The 19,182-nt window shown below is 43.2% G+C and overlaps 1 protein-coding gene across 1 annotated transcript in view; it reads right to left on the bottom strand.

Annotated features, from left to right (window-relative positions):
* LSAMP (limbic system associated membrane protein) overlaps positions 1–19,182 on the bottom strand; it is a 746,634-nt gene that overhangs the window by 34,518 nt on the left and 692,934 nt on the right. Inside the window, exons 4-6 of the mRNA XM_055431419.2 lie at positions 17,203–17,337; positions 7,146–7,266; positions 6,542–6,690 (exon numbers count right to left, since the gene is read on the bottom strand). Of these exons, the coding sequence (XP_055287394.1) occupies positions 6,542–6,690; positions 7,146–7,266; positions 17,203–17,337 (405 nt within the window). The remainder of the gene's footprint in view (positions 1–6,541; positions 6,691–7,145; positions 7,267–17,202; positions 17,338–19,182) is intronic.

The raw sequence follows: 19,182 nt of genomic DNA on the forward strand, positions 1-19,182 counted from the left end.
TTTGCCCATTCCGGTCCATTTTAGTTCACTGACTCTTGCTATCTTCTGTTTGTCCACTTCCAATTTACCTTGATTCATGGACCTAACATTCCAGGTTCCTGTGCAATATTGCTCTTTACAGCATTGGACTTTACTTCCATCACCAGTCACATCCACAACTGGGGATTGCTTTCACTTTGGCTTTGTTTCTTCATTCTTTCTGGAGTTGTTTCTCCACTCCTCTCCAGTAGCATATTGGGCACCTACCGATCTGGGGAGTTCATCTGTCAGTGTCCTATCTTTTTGCCTTTTTATTCTGTTCATGGGTTTTCAAGGCAAGAATACTAAAGTGGTTTGCCATTCTCATCTCCAGTGGACCACGTTTTGTCAGAGCTCTCCACCGTGACCTGTCTGTCTTGGGTGGCCCCACACAGCATGGAGTTAGATAAGGCTGGGGTCCGTGTGATCAGCTTGATTAGTTTTCTGAGACTGTGGTTTTCATTCTCTCTGCTTTCTGTGGGATACGGATAAGAGGCTTATGGAAGCTTCCTGATGGGAGAGAGTGACTGTGGGAGAAACTGGGTCTTGTTCTGATGTGTGGGGCTATGCTTAGTAAATTTTAATCCAACTTCCTGTTGATGGGCGGGGCTGTGTTCCCTCCCTCTTATTGACTTGAGACCCAACTATGGTGGAGGTAAAGAAGATAACGGTGACCTCCCAAAGGTCCTGGCACGCACTGCTTCACTCAATGCCCCCGACCCTGCAGCAGCCACCTCTGACCCACGCTTCTGCCGGAGACTCCTGGACACTCCTGGGCAAGTCTGGGTCAGTCTCTTGTGGGGTCACGGCTCCTTTCTCCTGGGTCCTGGAGTGCACAGGTTTTGTTTGTGCCCTCCAAGAGTCTGTCTCCCCATTCCTGTGAAAATTCTGGTGGCTCTATGGTGGGGTTAATGGCGATCTCTTCCAAGAGGGATTATGCCACACCCAGGTCTGCTGCACCCAGAGCCCCTGCCCCTGTGGCAGGCCACTGCTGACCTGTACCTCCTAAGGAGACACTCGAACACTCAAAGGCAGGTCTGGTTCAGTCTCTGTGAGGTCTCCTGGTGTGCACAAGGTTTTGTTTGAGCCCTCTGAGGATCTACATATATACATGTAGATTAATGTGTTAGTCTGGAGCCTGGACTCTGGAAAGAGGTTCAGTTCAGTTCAGTTCAGTCGCTCAGTCATGTCCAATTCTTTGTGACCCCATGAATCACAGTACGCCAGGCCTCCCTGTCCATCACTAACTCCCGGAGTTCACTCAACCTCATGTCCATCGAGTCGGTGATGCCATCCAGCCATCTCATCCTCTGTTGTCCCCTTCTCCTCCTGCCCCCAATCCCTCCCAGCATCAGAGTATTTTCCAGTGAGTCAACTCGTCGCATGAGGTGGCCAAAGTATTGGAGTTTCAGCTTTAGCATCAGTCCTTCCAATGAACACCCAGGACTGATCTCCTTTAGAATGGACTGGTTGGATCTCCTTGCAGTCCAAGGGACTCTCAAGAGTCTTCTCCAGCACCACAGTTCAAAAGCATCAATTTTTCGGCGATCAGCCTTCTTCACATTCTAACTCTCACATCCATACATGACCACTGGAAAAACCATAGCCTTGACTAGACGGACCTTTGTTGGCAAGGAGGTTCAGTTCAGTTCAGTTCAGTTCAGTCGCTCAGTCGTGTCCGACTCTCTGCGACCCCATGAATCACAGCACGCCAGGCCTCCCTGTCCATCACCAACTCCCGGAGTACACTCAAACTCATGTCCACAGAGTCGGTGATGCCATCCAGCCATCTCATTCTCTGTCGTCCCCTTCTCCTCCCGCCCCCAACCTTTCCCAGCATCAGAGTCTTTTCCAGTGAGTCAACTCGTCTCATGAGGTGGCCAAAGTATTGGAGTTTCAGCCTTAGCATCAGTCCCTCCAATGAACATCCAGGATTGATCTCCTTTAGAATGGACTGGTTGGATCTCCTTGCAGTATAAGGGACTCTCAAGAGTCTTCTCCAACACCACAGTTCAAAAGTATCGATTCTTCGGCGATCAGCTTTCTTCACAGTCCAACTCTCACATCCATACATGACCACGGGAAAAACCATTGCCTTGACTAGACGGACCTTGGTCGGCAAAGTGATGTCTCTGCTTTTTAATATACTATCAAGGTTGGTCATAACTTGGCAAGGAGGTTACCTGAGCTTAAATCCCATAAGTCTTATTTAGTTGCACTAATTATTTGACCTCTTTGCAGAATGGAGGAATGTGAGCACCTGGTAAGGTAAATCATCTTTCCTGATGATTAAGCGCAGTCACATATGTTAAGTGTTTGGCACGTGCACAGTATGTCCTATGTACTCACTTGATAAGAAGTCATTATATTATGGATAGAATCACCTCCCTTATTCTTCCTCCCTATTTATTTCTTTAAAAATAACTCCATGTAAGCACTGAAACAAGATAGTTTCCCTTTGTGGGTATCTTGCAGTCACAAGTTTGGGTACATGGGATCTGTTGTTTTACATATGCTGACAATAGAATATCTCTTGGCATCGCCAGACCCAGTCTTCACCCATATGATGCATATTCCTACATCTGAAAAAAGCTAAGGAGCTGAGTCCTTGTCCATCCGTGTTGTACTGCTTGGTTGATGTATTCAGAAAAGTGATACAATGTAACACTTTGCCCAGGATGAAGACAAAGCTATCAAAGGCATTACTTGACTAAATAGACTAAGGCATTAAGGAATGATTCCATTGGCTTAGAAACAATTACTATGAATGCAATGTATTCTTGCCCTCTCGTTCAATTATTTTGACCCCTGTGCAGGTCAGTATTTGAATAGAGTATGAAGAAGTGTATGTCTGTGTGTGGTGGATATATCAGTGACCGCAAACTGACACTGTGTACACAGTCAGCACACGTCAGTGTGGCAGACATGGAAAATATGCTGATGCACCTGTGAAGGTGGATAATTGTGAACTCTTCAGGGGTTCTGGCTCGAGATTTACCTGCCGCTGCCCCTGGCTGGCCGCAGCTCACCAGCTGCCTCGTCTGCTCTGGACTGGCTGGGTCAGCAGAGCACCCTGCTGCCCACATAATGCTGTCTATCACACGGTGCTGACTGCAGCCACCCTCCCAAGCATATCTCTCCTCCTGACCTTGTTCTGTGGGAAAGAACTGCTACCAGCAGTGTTTTCCTTCTTCCCAATAAACCTGTCTACTTTGAATCTAAGTAATGGGCAATATGTTCACACACATACTTTCTTTTTTCCTTGTCTTCTTTTCCTTGTGTGTTCTCTTCCTCTACCCCCACCTTTCTTTCACCTATGCAAAACTGACTACAATAGAGTCATGTTCCTAAAACATCCAGCTATGAAGGCTTTAACAACATATCTCCCAAACCCAAACTGGGGTGGCAGGGCGGGCATGGTGGACTTGCTATTCCTCTTACAAGGAGCAGAGCTCTCCCCTTAAAATATTCACACTTGGGCCTTGGGTCGAAAAAACAGGACTGAAAATTCACTAATGTTTGGCAATTTTAATAGCTTCTTTTCACCTCAAAGCTCAGTGACCTTTTGCACCTGTTCTTCCGTAAGGATTACACCTCCTAACATTCCCATCAGATGGGAAATCAACTCCAGGCCGAATGCTGAGACAGGTGCCTGTGTGCAGAGCAGGTGCCTGTGTGGGCGGCCCTGCAGAGGGTCTCCCGGAAGTGGCACATTAATCACAGCCCTGTGCACTTCTCAGGTGTATAATGAGGGTGACTTCTGCAAAACCATCAAGGACAATATGACCATGATACACTTGCCCGATTTCTTGATTCTTAGTTAACAAGCAGAAATTCTGTAAGATTCTTGATATTTCTTTATCTTACTGGGTGGAGTCCTTTACGTGGACTTGTGTGAACAGAACCATAGTATTTTAGAGCTTGAGATGACCTTTCGTTACCACCAGTGGCATCTCTGTTACCTTTGACCTAGCCTGTGCCCTTTCTCTCCTCTTCAAATGACTCTTCTCCCCTTCTTCCTCTTTTTCTTTCTTTCATACCTGTGTAAATAGGCTACCATGGAGCCTACACCATCTTTCTATCCTTCTTGCCCTTCCTCTTTGTCAGTCTATAGGTATCATTGTATTTATTATTTGCAATATATCATTAGCATAGTCCTTCTGACTGGGAGAAGAAGATACTTTTATGCCAATTTATAGTTACTCACTTTCTCTAACTAATCCAATTACACCATTTTCTCTTTTCCAATCCCCCTAAAAACCTCTTGTTAACTGTATGTTGTTCGACTTAATCAGCTCCCCTTAGATTTGTCAGAATCTCAAGTTTCAGAGTTGAGGCTGCTTTCCCCTCTATGGAATCCCTAATGTCAGGAATGAAACAGGTAAGTACATTTCTTAATAAATGTCTTCTCAAATGTTTTGAGATATCAATGTCTCCAGCTTAAGTCAAAAACACTGATGTTTGGTCTTTGGAGACAAGTAGACAGGGAGATGAATTTTAAACTTCATATTGACACAACATTTGTAGCACAGCTGTATCCCATCAAACTTACAGACTGAAGTCAATGGGAGTTATGGATGAGAAACTGAAGGTCAGATTCAGAAGAGTTTGTGGTGGCATTTTGTTTGTTTGTTTTTTAGTAAGTGGAGTTGGATCTTGAGCAGTTTTAAAATGACTTTAATACTATGTGTCAAGGGAACTCTTAAATTGATTCTTCTCTTAAAATCTTCTACTTGAAGGCTTTTCTAAAATGAATAAAGCAAGATGAAGACATTTCTCCTGGCCCTAGTGTTTCTAAATTTTCCAATTTAGCCTGTGAAGGAAACAACAACAACAAAGTGTCTAGTAGACAAAGTGTCTAGTAGCTTGTTATTTCCGGAGAAGGCAATGGCAAGCTACTCCAGTACTCTTGCCTGGAAAATCCCATGGACGGAGGAGCCTGGTAGGCTGCAGTCCATGGGGTCGCTACGAGTCAGACATGACTGAGCGACTTCACTCTCACTTTTCACTTTCACACATTGGAGAAGGAAATGGCAACCCACTCCAGTGTTCTTGCCTGGAGAATCCCAGGGACGGGGGAGCCTGGTGGCCTGCCGTCAATGGGGTCACACAGAGTCGGACATGACTGAAGTGACTTAGCAGCAGCAGCAGCAGCTTGTTATTTCAAAATAATAATAATAAATCTGTTGGACTTTCTCTGGCCAAATGAACTCTCTGGTCCAGCATGTGCTAACTCTTTGGTTTGTTTTACTTATTCTGATAAACATTTTCCTGACCTAATTGTCCTCATTTTCCCCGATCTCATGGATCATACTTCTATTTTTCAGGAGGCATCTGATTCTATCTATGCTCATATGCTCATAGCTGCCAGGCCAACAAGTCGGGGGGCAGGTATCTATCTATAACATGTTGTTCAAGGGAATGGCTAGAAGGTGGGCTTTCCTATGAAATTACTGTTTCCAGTAACTTAAAACAACTTGTCCTTCCTTAGTCTGCCTTGAGGATCTTCTTTGGTCCTCAGAAGAAACTTTGCTTCTCTCTCTCATCATCCTATTTCTCTTCCAGAAAACCTATCAGGCAAATAATGTTTCTTGCTGTCACACTGAAATCTTTCTGCAACCGTTTCTCCTCCGTTAGATTTTATATTATGTTTTAATCATTCATTCTGCTCTACCTCTTGTGTTGTTAAAAATACACTTTCTTTTTACAGCCTCTCTCTTTTCCCAGCACCTTATCCATCCCCCCTGAATACCTCTTCTTCAATCACTCCCAAGCCTGCCATTCTCAAAGAGCCATCCACTTTCAGGATCTTACATCATCAGTTCAGTTCAGTTCAGTTCAGTCGCTCAGTCGTGTCTGACTCTTTGCGGCCCCATGAATCACAGCACGCTAGGCCTCCCTGTCCATCACCAACTCCCGGAGTTCACTCAAACTCATGTCCATCGAGTCGGTGATGCCATCCAGCCATCTCATTCTCTGTCGTCCCCGTCTCCTCCCGCCCCTAATCCCTCCCAGCATCAGAGTCTTTTCCAGTGAGTCAACTCGTCGCATGAGGTAGCCAAAGTATTGGATTTTCAGTTTTAGCATCAGTCCTTCCAATGAACACCCAGGACTGATCTCCTCTAGAATGGACTGGTTGGATCTCTTTGCAGTCCAAGGGGCTCTCAAGAGTCTTCTCCAGCACCACTTACATCATCTAGGCTCCTTAAAGAGACCATCGCCAGACAGATTTTTGTTCAATGAATATTCTTACAGTTTAACCAACCAGGAAAAGAAAAACTAAAAAAATCAGACAAAGAAACAAGGCAGTTATCACAAGTAAGTCAGGGACTAGAGAGGGCAGGTATTCCATTTGTTAATTTTGTCTTATGATAGGGATTGAGAACTTGTGGTTTTGTTTCAGTGGTGATACACTGATTTTTGCATAAGTTTATATTTAATAGTAAGGGAATGATTTTCGAATTTTCCATGGGAGAAACTTTGACTTGGTTACCTAAGTGGGCTCCCTCTTTGGCATACTTACTGAAAAGGACGAGGCTGGCGTTGGTCATCCCCAGATTGTTGGCAGCCACGCATGTATAGTTGCCATAGTGCTCCTCAGTGACATTGGTCACTGTCAGGGAAGACTGGCCCTCTGTGCTCTTAATCTCAAGGCCATTGGCACTATTTATCCTAAGGGTTCAAAGACAGAAGAGTAAAGAGAAACAACTATGAAGATTTGGTGTAGTCATTCATTTTTCATCTTTAAATTGAAAAAAAGGGAGCGAAAGGAAGTTGTTAGAGCCTGTTGATCCTGCTCAATTCCTCATTTTAATGGCGCAGTCCCAAAGTATCAGAATCAAAGTTTACTGATGAAGACAACTTGGGAATGGATGAGTTTCACTGGGCTTTGGTTTCTATTTCAGGCGAGAAGGACATGCAGGTGGAAACTGCCCTCTCTGTGCACGTAATCGCGTGCTTTGGGGCTGGAGTACAGTCCCAAAGCACCAGGTAAAAAGCCTTGGAAAAGGAATATTCTAATTGGAAAGGCCTATTAATTACGGCTGGGGTGGGTTTTTCATCAGGGCTTCTGGTTTCCCTCCCTGAGCAGGTGAGACCCAGGGGGGCACAGCAGATTGGGAACAAACCTGGTGTCATCTCGGTACCACTCAAAGTCAGGCGCAGGCACTGCCGAGGCCTCGCATTTGAGGGAAGCTTTTCGGCCTGTGGTGGCTTCGTTGCTCTTGGATTCCGTGATAGTGGGAGGATCTATGGGAAGGACAGACACACAGTTTAGTTTACATGAGCTTTGGATAGTGCTCCAGAATTTCCACGCCAGGAAGAATTAGAAAGAATAGTGTGACTGCAGAGGAGCAGGACAAAAACAGTCTTAAAGCTCCATTTATTGAATGATGTGATCAGCTGAATGGGATTGATCACTAGAAAACTAAATGAAAATAAGAGATCAGTGAAACTGTAGACTTGGTTTATTTAAATGGGACACTGAAAAGGGTTTTATGGAAACGAAATCTAGGATTTCTTTTCCTCTTCTAATAGATCACAGGTTATCATATTTACATAGTTTTTTTTTTGTACATTAAGTGGTAATACTAAAGGACTTGGGATTTGAAATGTGTAATCTGAGCTTTTTTCTTTTTCAGCTTCATCAGCATCATTATTGTTACCTTCAGAGATGGTAGTAAGAACTCTGATGAAAATCATAGAGCACTAAAGTCCTTTTAGCTTAGGCTTAGCCTGAGACCATTGCAAGAATTCAGGAAAACAAACTGATGTTAAATAATCGCTATACTGTTCTCCCCGCTCTGTTTCGTTATTTCGATGCTCCAGGTCAGTTTTGCTTTTATGAGTGAGGGTGCAGTTTGGTCTGTCGTGGCACATGGACATCTTCCTGGGGTTCCATCTTCTTCTCTTTCTGGCTGTTGTACACTTGATTTTTTCTGCTTAGTACTGGGCCTGCGAAACTGTAACAGCCTTGAAATGAGCTCAGAAATACATTCTAATTTGCCATGATTCTCTCAAGCTATCCCATGGAAAGTGGAACAAGGGTTTACAGGACACACAGGACTCAGCCACAAGGGTACACTTGAGCTCTAGGCTTGAGGATGCTGTGTTTGTGCAATTTATGGACTTTTCAAGGAGAAAAAGACTTCTGTCCAAAGGTCATTTGCCAACTTGGCTGTGTGTACATGGATAAAATAGACCCAAACCACCTGTTTATATTTTACAGATGAAAAAGCTTCAGTTAGGTCAGTTCAGTTGCTCAGTCGTGTCCGACTCTTTGTGACCCCATGAATCACAGCACGCCAGGCCTCCCTGTCCATCACCAACTCCCACAGTTCACTCAAACTCATGTCCATCGAGTTGGTGATGCCATCCAGCCATCTCATCCTCTGTCGTCCCCTTCTCCTCCTGTCCCCAATCCCTCCCAGCATCAGAGTCTTTTCCAGTGAGTCAACTCTTCACATGAGGTGGCCAAAGTATTGGAGTTTTAGCAAAGTTTTTCACTTTGAAAAAGCTTATTTAGGTAAATTAGTGAACTTCAGTATAAAAAAGTCATTGAATTCATTTCTGCTCTTTAGCACCTGGTTCAGCTCACTTTTTTTCAGGGTTTCATCTTCATAATCAAAAACTGTTTTCCAAGTTTTCTGCCTCTAGAAGATCTGGATTCTCTTAGTTTAAAAAGATGTACAAAAGCATCAGGTTAGTCTGCAATTTTCTCCCCCATTTCATTTTCACATGAGCTTGGACGTCTTTAAATCTCTGTTAGAGAGAGGAGGACTAGAGCACACCTGGATAGAATGGCCAGCCCATGTGTAAACGCGTGCCAGAGAGGGAAGGGTTGTTGTTCTGTTTTAGATTTATCTCCTCATTTCTGTAGAGACACAGAAAGGCAACATGGAGAGTGGAAAGAACCCTGGACTAGAACCTAGGCTTGCTGGAATTTAGTCTCTGTTTGGTTGTGTGGATTTCCCATCACATTATCTTTATGAGCCTTGGTTTTATTATTTATAAAATGAAGGAACATCACATTAGAGATCTATAGAGTATTCCTTCGATTTGGAAAAAATAAAAAGGCCAATTCTAACAAAAACAGCCAATTCATCACAAATGGGTAGCATGAGGACCCAAGTGTATTTTCATACCTTTAATCCTTAAATTGCTAATTTCAAAATTGTAACTCATTTATCTAATATATGGGTTGGGGGGGTCAGGATTAGCAACCAGAAATAGAAACTGGAGGTCTGATTTTGACTCTTAATCAGAGCTGTGACCTGGTCAAATGTCTGTACCCCTTCGAGCTTTTTCTTTCTCATATTTTCTAATAAGAAATTAGTTTAAAATGATCACCGAGGTTCCTTTTAAAATTCTTTCATTCTCTAATTGGTTATGTTGATTGTTAGAGCACATGAGTTCAGAGGTTAATGTAATGATTAGAGGTAGTGGTGTGAGGGAGGTATTGGTACAGAGATGGGGCATTGAGTAAAAATTAAGAGTTTGGATTTAAAGTTTGACAGACCTGAGCTCAAACTTAGTCTCTGTCCTTCATCATAAAGAGAGCTCATTACTTTGTCTAGAGTCCCGCTGTTGCAATATCGTCATCTATAACATGCTGGAACCACAGGCAGGGGGGCTCATTTGGAGATTGCTGAAGGAACCCAGAGATAGCCTGCCCTAGGTTTGTGATAAAGGGGATGGAAAGGAATGAACAGGACAGATTTGAGATGGAGAGATATGGGCTGTAGAACGGACAAGATTAGATGTGAACGGTGAGGGAGGCGTATCAAAGATAATACCCAAGTTTCCAACCTGAGTATCCACGTGATGCCATCCACTGAATAATGTTAGTTTCCCATCTTCACCTCCTTGCTGTATTAGGTTAGGCTCTTACACTGCTAATAACCCTACAATCTGTAGAATGTTGAGCAGAGGGATGATCTTGTTTGTGAGTCTATTGGTTTGTTTAACTTCTCAATTTGTAAAATAAGTTTTCACCAGTGTTTGTGAGTTTCTGGAGCCACAAGGTTAACAGTGTGATGACCAGCCTCAACCTGGGCCAGACTCCATGTTTTCCATCACTTCCACCCTGGAGCTCATAGTTGGAGCACCTCAACATATTAAGAGTCCACGGTGGAGGCATTCCCACCCCTCCATCATGGGGCCAGTCATACAAGTCCTAGCTGTACAGTTTTACAGAAGCGTTCTTCCTCACTCTGGATGTTTCCTTCCATGTGGTGGGTGGGAGCTTACTTAGTAAACCTCCTTGCTCTGGAACCCAGGGGGTGATTTTTCTACCAGAAAAATTAGGGAAGAACAAACTCGGTTTGCTTGCTTCATCTCTCTTCTTTCTTTCTTCTGGGACCAAACTTCTGGTGGGGATCAGAGGTTCTCTGCTTCTCCAGACTGATGACTTACATAGGCTCTCGCCTTCCTGCTCTCATGTGGGCAGGCCTGTCCGGGTCCAGGGCTGCCATGTCTGGGAAGGTAGATGGGGCACACCAAGTTACTACCTCTAACCATGTTGATTTCTCACAATAGGGGTGACTGGGCCTCCTGTATGTCTCTTTTACTCATTTCTCAGAACCTGAATAGCTAAGTAGTAAGCTATTTACTTGGGAGAAGGAAATGGCACCCCACTCCAGTACTCTTGCCTGGAAAATCCCATGGACAGAGGAGCCTGGTGGGCTGCAGTCCATGGGGTCGCAAAGAGTCGGACACGACTGAGCGACTTCACTTTCACTTTTCACTTTCATTCATTGGAGAAGGAAATAGCAACCCACTCCAGTGTTCTTGCCTGGAGAATCCCAGGGACGGGGGAGCCTGGTGGGCTGCCGTCTATGGGGTTGCACAGAGTTGGACATGACTGAAATGACTTAGCAGCAAGCTATTTATTGGGCTTCCCAGGTGGGCTAGTGGTAAAGAACCTGCCTGCCAATGCTGGAGACATGAGACACAGTTTCAATCCCTGGGTTGGGAAAATCCCCTGGAGAAGGGAATGACAACCCATTCCAGTATTCTCACCTGGAGAATCCCATGGACAGAGGACCCTGGCAAACTACAGTCCATAGGATCACATAAAAGCAGACACAACTGAAGTGACTTAGCACACACACACACCCACACACACACAAGCTATTTATTAGCTCCTCAGAGATGCCAGCATGGTGAGGGGGGTGGTGAACTAGGGTTGAATACTTTTAAACACATTGATCTTGGGACAGGATGAACTGGTCAGTTATAAAGGCCAAACACTTGTTCTTCTCCTTGAACATTTAGGAAGTTTCTCATACTAAGGTGTAGTCACAGAGAATGATAAATGTATGAATAGTTCATTACTTCTAGTATATCTCAAATGACACAATGGTGCAGGTCTGTTCCGTTCCATAGCTTATTGGAATGAACATTTTAAAATTCATTTGTAATGAACTCTGTTTAGGTGAGGCTAAGAAAGTTATTACAAATCATATCATGGCATGTCTGGTATGGTTAAAATAATAGATGTCTTCACTCAAAATACAGTTATAATTAAAATGTGGCTTAATAAAAATGCTGCACAGAGGTCCATTGTTATTCTTTACATGACTTTGAAATAGCTTACAATTGTCAGAGGACTATTCTGACTATTACTTTAAAATTTTGGGTTCTGAAAATATTAACAAGGGCTTTCTTCTTATATCACCATCAACAAGACTCTTTCAATTAGAATGAACATGATAACAATGATAGTGGCCTAGTAAACAGATTGTCATTCATTCAATCTTCCCAGTGTTTGGAATAATAGTATAAAGGAGTAAAATTCTTAATAAAAGATTCAATTTATAGACATTTACCATGTGTCAGCACTCCCTACGCTTTATTTATTCTTTTCATCCAAATAGTAGCCCTAGAAGTAAGGATTATTAGCCCTATATTATGAATGAGAAGGCAGGTCTGCAGAGGGTTAGTTAATTATGCAAATTCACACAGCCAGCATTTGATGGAGTCCCTATTTGAACGCATGTTCTGAAGCCCATGTCCTGAACTTCTCTGTCTTTCCATTTGAATGAGTTCTTTTGGAGAGAAATTGACTCATAATACGGAAGAACACCATTTTGGAGAGCATGCTGGTACCTTAAAAGGTAAATGCTACATATTTCAGCTATTATAAAGCACCCAAAATGGCAGAACATACACTGGCACAGTGGATATAAACCCACATTAGAAATCAGGATTTGTGGGCTCAAATGCTGCCTCTCCCACTTAGGTTGTTGCCTCTTGAGGCTGACACATTAACTTCTTAGAGTCCCTCACCTTTGAATGTAGATAATAAGACCTTCCAACCTGTCTCACAGGCTTGATGAAAAGACCAAATAAAGTCTCATATATTGAGCACATTTATCAACTGAAGTGATTACACTTATTATTATTATTATTTTTACTATTTCTCACATGATATCTTGGAAGGAAAGAGGGCTTTAGAGTTAGACCTGGGCAGAGTCCTGTCTCTGCCACTCACAGGTTCTTTGGTCTTGTGGCAGACAATGCTTACATTTTCTGAGCTCTGTTTTTGTCCTCTGTGTGGGATGATTTGATTACTCCCTGGGTTAATGTGTAATGATCGGCCAGCCGGGTGGGGGGCAGAGAACATCGACAATAAGAAAGTCATTGTTTTCAGAGAATTTGAAAACAATAAAACTCACTAAAAGTTGTCTTTTTTTTTTTTTCTAAAAGATCACCATGTAACAGTAATACTAAACCAAACATACCAAAAACTGTCAGTGATAAAGGAGGTCAATACTCCTTTTACAGAGGCAGGCCAGGTCCCATACACTTTTTCCTTGGTTGGCCACTGTTGGTGAGGTGATTACAGTGAATCATACAAAATCTCCAATAAAGTCTTGGTACTCTGGAGGTATGCAGGAAATGATGGTTATTGCTCATATTGCAAAGTTACCGTAGAAAATTGCAGTACTCTGGATTCTTACTGAATAGTTCGTCTGACAATCCCATAATAGATTCATGGACATTAGGATGTGTCTTTACTGATACCATCCCCAACACAAGAGTAAACTGAAGGTTGTCATGGAGAATAGAGAGGTGTAGCCATGAAGTGTTAGAGAAGGTAGCCAGTCTGGTTCCATATAGAGCAGTTATTTTCCTCAACTTTTATCATTAGGTGATGAATCAAAGTATTGAAGAGTCCAGTTAAAATACAGATACATTATCTGGAGACAAAGGATGTCCCCAGCCATAGTTGTGGAAAATATGGTAGGTAACCTCGCTTCCTTTAATACATGGCTATCAAATGTAAGGGTGAGCTTTAGAAATGCCAAGGTCCCATGTCCCACAGCACCAATGTTGGGTTGTCTAGCTCTGGACACCAGAGTGGAGGTAGAGCTGAGTTCAAAGGGAGAAAAGAAGAAGAAAATAAAAGCAACAGAGTGACAGTGTGATCATAGTTGGAGAGGTAGCCGTGGAAAAGCTGAAGGCAGGAACATTAGCTGCTCAATGGGTTCGGCAGCAGGCCTGACACCTGGGGGCAGATTTTGAGAAAAAGTTCTCCAAGAATAGGAAAAGCATCCAGTGAAAGAAGAGTCCAAATAAAATTCAGTCCTCTGGCAGCCCACTCCAGTGTTCTTGCCTGGAGAATCCCAGGGATGGAAGAGCCTGGTGGGCTGCCGTCTATGGGGTTACACAGAGTCGGACATGACTGAAGCGACTTAGCAGCAGCAGCAGCAGCAGACATTATCCTTGGGATACTGGGCACTAGGATAAGACAAATCCATGAGTAGCTACTTTTAACTCTCTGTGAGAACTGAAATTGAGGAATTACACCTAGAACCGGTAAATGGAAGGACAGTTGTCCCTAGGGTTGGTATCTGGATGAAGTTGGTAGCTAAATTCTAAGATATGAGAAAATAGAAGTCCTGCCTATTGAATAAAATTTTACTAAGTTTATTTAGTTGAAGAGATTTCAGGTCAATAATTTAGCTTCTGTAAATTCCAGGACCTCCTACCACTTAGAAAATAGATTTTGCATGTCTAATGCAAATGGCTATGCACAGTGCTGTGGACCAACTGTGGAGAAGGATTATCCAAGAGGAATAAAAAGGAGAGACTGTAAGATCCAGCTTGACAACTAAACAGAGGAACTGTTTTGTCTCTCTTGTTTACTGCTCTGGCTTTCAGTGCCCTGCAACAAATATCTGTTGGCAACTGAGTAAATGAATCAATGAGATTCAAGTAGGAAAAAATTACCAGCACTGGGATTTTTTTTAAAGTGGTACTCTGAATCAGTTTCATTATGATGATCTATTCAGCCATTAATTCTCTTAGCCATTCTGATCCTCTGACCTAATTGCAAACCTTGTGCCTTGAAAAGGAAGAGGAATCAGCTTAAACAATAGGCCATTTTCACAGTACAATAACTACTCGTGCTCAGTCGTGGCCAACTCTTTGCGACTCCATGGACTGTGTCCACTAGGCTCCTCTGTCCTTGGGATTCTCTAGGCAAGAATGCTGGCGTGGGTTTCCATTTCCTCCTCCAGGAGATCTTCCTAACCCAACGATCGAACCTGCGTCTCCTGCATTTGGAGGCGGATTCTTTTACCGCCTAGCAACCTGGGTAGGCAGGCTTACATGAGGTGATGAAGGTGATGCTGGAAATTTGTCAGTTTGGATGAATTTTGCTAACCAGAACTCAAACTGTAATTTCATCTTGGAGACTTCATCTTCTTAATACAACTGCATTTAAGTAGGGTGAATTGTTTGAACAGGACAACAGGTACAGTGCCTAGTTGTTTTAATACAATATAAACACAGTTTAATGAAGTGCTGGTAATAAGGTGTTTCCAAAGGACATTGACTTAGAACATGCTTCTTGATTTGTGACCAATATCAATTTGCAAAGTCTGGAGAAATGTTAAAAGAGCAGAATTTACCTGTGAGCATGTGGGTCACCTATTCATTCAGGAAACATTTACTGAGCAATTTTTATAAACATGTGTTAGGTGCTGCTGTTTAGGACAGACTGGCTGACTAAGCTCATTTTAGTTTTCTGTGTAATTTCTTATGACATGTCTTTTTAGCATCTTGAGGCTCTGTACATATTCTTCTGTGGTTCACTCATCACTTGGAAAAGCTCACATTTTTATAAAAGGCTTTTCTTGAAAATTATCAGTATTTTCTTCTGTTCTAAGTTACACTTCAGGGACAGTCAAGAGGAGCAGTGTCAGACTAATTGCACTAATAATAATAGGACCCAGGCGGCTGGCTTTGATCTAGGGAACCATCTGCAACTCCGACCGCTTTGATGTTTCACACAATGGAAGCATAAATATTTTCAATGTACTCCATGATTGGACTTTCAGAAATCTAATTAAGATGAAGGTCAATTAAGAGAAAATAAAATCTTAACTCCAAAAGTCAGAGAAGAGGTGGAAGAGGACAGCATGTCTGTGTGTACATAAAAGAAGCTAGCTAACCTAATTATAAAGTTATATCAACACCAGAGAAATTGCCTTTCATGTGAAAAAAAGGTCCTAAAGCATTTTATAACATTGAGATCATTAATGTGTCTTTGAAACACACCCAGGACTGGAAAAGAATAGTAATACTGGCATTTCAAACCTCTATTACTTAAAAAATAATCACAGACAGTGACAGGATAGAAACACTTTGGACCTTATCAAACACAGCCCCTTGCTTCTTGGAAATGAGTGCCATAGATGATACGGCAGCGTTGTATCTGTCGATTCATCGAAGTCTGGTGTGAAGGGGATTTCGCTTTCTGTTTCAGAAGGCTGCCAGGCTGGAGCAAGGCCATGGGAAAGAGCGCAGCCCAGAATAGACCAGGTCACCTAAGGCAAGTTTCCTTGGTTTTCTATGCCTCTGTTTCCAAATTTTTAAAATCAGACTAAGGATGATTATCCTATGAGTTTGCTGTGAGGATTAAAGCACAAATATAAATCCCTCAGTACATACTAAGAGTTGAAAACGCCTGTTCCTCTTTCTCCTAAGGAAGGGCACAGGCTTTAGAATCACCAACTGGAGTATGAATCCCTTTTCTCACCCTTGCTTTCTGTGTCACTTTGGAAAGGCAATTACACCTCCTTGGACTTTAGTGTTTCCAACTCTGAAACAGAGTCAGTGGTATCTACCTGTCTAGGCACTTTATACAGAACCAGCAGCACCTCGGCCAGTTGCATGGAAGGCTTAAGATGGTGGAAAGTACTTATCACCGTCCAAAACATATTTTCAAATATGGGTTAAGCTGTCTACGCATGTGTGTCTGTGCGCTTCTGGGCATATGTGTATATATGTCATCTGTGCATCTGTGTCTGTGTGGAGTACGTACTTGTGTGTGTGTGTATGTGTTAAACACACAGGAGAGAAGAACTGTCAGAACACACTTTTGTCCCTGTCACTAGTCACAATTATGTGATGTGGAACTTGAATGACATGGAAAGTCACTCCTCACTGAACAGGGTAAACGAATTCTCTTTATTCCTTTGCTGGGTGACACACATCATATGGATCTGCCCCTGCCTCCCCCTCTTCTCTTTTGAACTACATCTAAGGATCCTTTCATCTGAGAAGTTCAAAGTATGCCCACTTACCTATGCATCTTACTGAAATCTTCCTTTCTAATCTGTCCATACTTGGGGACAAATACATAACCAATATTAACCTATCAGGTATCCCCTGTCGCCGTCAGGGACACATGGTATCTGACCACGGTGGCTTAAGTTTGTTCCCAAGGCCAATTAGCTCAATGGCCGAGGATAAAATATGATCTGGAATTATCCTCTTCTGACAAACAATCCATTAAGATGGAAATTCCAGCTAAAGCAGATACGGATTGCTGGTTTTTCCCAAAGTGGTATGACCTTGGTCTTCACAAAGACCAGAAGAGTGATTGCCTGAACTGCTAGTGCTGTCTGATCATGTTTTCTTAATTCTATAGTCTGGGTAAAAGAGTGTATTGTTAAATGCATTATGGGTTATATTTAGAATTGGTACAGTTGATTTATCAAATTCAAAGGCCAAGTCCTGCCCTTGGATATGTCCAGTGTACAAATGTGTATCCCCGACCAGAGGAGCATCTGTGTGGAATGCAATGCTCTCCTGCTAACAGGACCTGTAGGGCGCGCGGGCGGTGGAGGTGGGCCTGGGCCCGTGGCCTCTGCTGGCTCCTGCCGTACTCACAGTTCACAGTGACCTTGACTTGTTTGACATCCGCCGAGGAGACCTCATTGGCAGCCTTGCACTCGTATTTGCCTGACTGCTCCCTGGTGATGCCGAGGATCTCCAGATATTCTTCTTCTCCTTCAAATTCTCTTCCTGAAAAACAGAGGTTTGCATGATTTTTTTTTAAGTCTAAAATATGCAGCAGATCACCTTTTTTCCTCCCTTCTTTTTAGGAGCAATAAATCCACATGGCTTTTCAATAATTTGATAGAGTTCTTTGTCTGAGGTCAGGCTCTATGGATGCAGACCCCAAGACAAAAAATCATGTGAGAATGATCAAGGAGGCAGTGTTCTCAGGAAAAACTGGTAGGGGAGTGGGAAACTGGGATCTGGGAGAGAAAGGAGCCAAGCCGGGGAGCAATGCCAATGCCAAGTCTTGTTTCACAGCGGGCAACCTGGCTCAGTCCCTCAGGGAGCTCTGGGCTCAGCATGGAGCCCAGTTCCAAGTTGTCCCCATCAAGAGTCAAGAAACTGGAATGTTTATACATCACACTCATCAGTCACTGGTTAAAGGCTTAGAGCAAAGTGAGAGTTGTGGGGAGGGGCAGGTCAGTCATAAGGGCTCAGAGGGGCAGCCCCGAAGGGCTGAATCATCCATTAGATCACACTGCAAATCACACTTCCCACTAAAGTTGTTATTAGGACAAGCTGCTTCCTTTTGAGAAACTGTCACTCTTCTCTCTCAGCTTACGTGGAATTCTATTCACAAAGATCATGTCTGAAACCCTGTGTTATAGTTATGGCTTCCTTCGTCAGTACCACCAAACTACATCATCCCTGAGACTTTCAGGGCAAGGAACAGATCCATGAGAATGTGCTGCTGATGGTTCAGTTTGTCACATGGTGGGGTGGGGAGGGCTAGGGAACTAAACATCATTGGCCTAATTCATTGGAACCAGGGGTCTGGAGGCCCATTTTGGAAAGCTGCATAAAGCTGGATGTGTCCATTTTTATAAAGAAATCTCAAGATAGGCAGGTTTGTTGATTAAATGACTTTCTTTCTGCAGGTTCAGGGGTGAGACAAGGAGCGGGAGGAAGAGAAAAGCAGGGAGAGAGAAGGTGACGAGGAATGGGGATTGAGTAGGGAAGAGTTTGGCCAGGAAGTCCTACAGACTGCAGCTAAATTCAACTTCCGTCCCCCTCCAGTTACCAACGCCACTGCTGTTGCATTAGAAAAGAGTAGCTGGGAGGGTGCTAGAGGACACAGTCCTGCCACTGTGAGGAAAACCTGCTCCTGGTCCTTCTACACTAAACGGTACCAAATGATAGCTCTGCTCAGATACTACAAGCTGCTTTCCTTTTCTGGAAATTCTCTGAAGGCCAAATCAATGTAACAGCCAGCCAGCAGAGAGACGAATTCACTGTCTAAATATGTCAGCTAACTCTGTTAACTAGGTTCCCAATAGAAGCTAGTGCCTCTTTGATAACATCCTTTAACACAGCTGTCAGGAATTCTCTTAAGTTTCACATCTTCTGTTAACTGTCACTATCACTAGTTTTGAGGAAACTTTGCAGTCCCAGCAACAAAAAGGCAATAGTTACAATGATTTGGTTTGGAGTCCTGCACATTATCAAGTACACGCTTCTACTGAAAATTTTATAGAATTAGTCTGTAAGTGCCTAGCTGCATATGGGCTTCCCTGGTGGCTCAGTGGCAAAGTATCCACCTGCCAATTCAGGAGACATGAGTTCCATCCTTGGGTGGGAAGATCCCCTGGAGAAGGATATGGCAACCCAGGCCAATATTCTTGCCTGAGAAATCCCATGGACAGGGGAGCTTGGCGGGCTACAGTCCATGGGGTCAAAAAGAGTCATACACAACTTAGTGGCTAAATGACAACATGTAGCTGCATATTACAGTATGCATATGAACAAGAGCACATTCCTAAGGCCAATTTGTCCATAAGTTCAGCAAAGTTAGCCTAGGTACCCAACTAA

Source organism: Moschus berezovskii, chromosome 1 (assembly GCF_049115385.1).
Source record: "Moschus berezovskii isolate FMDL1 chromosome 1, NW_MosBer_1.0, whole genome shotgun sequence".
NCBI lineage: Eukaryota > Metazoa > Chordata > Mammalia > Artiodactyla > Moschidae > Moschus > Moschus berezovskii.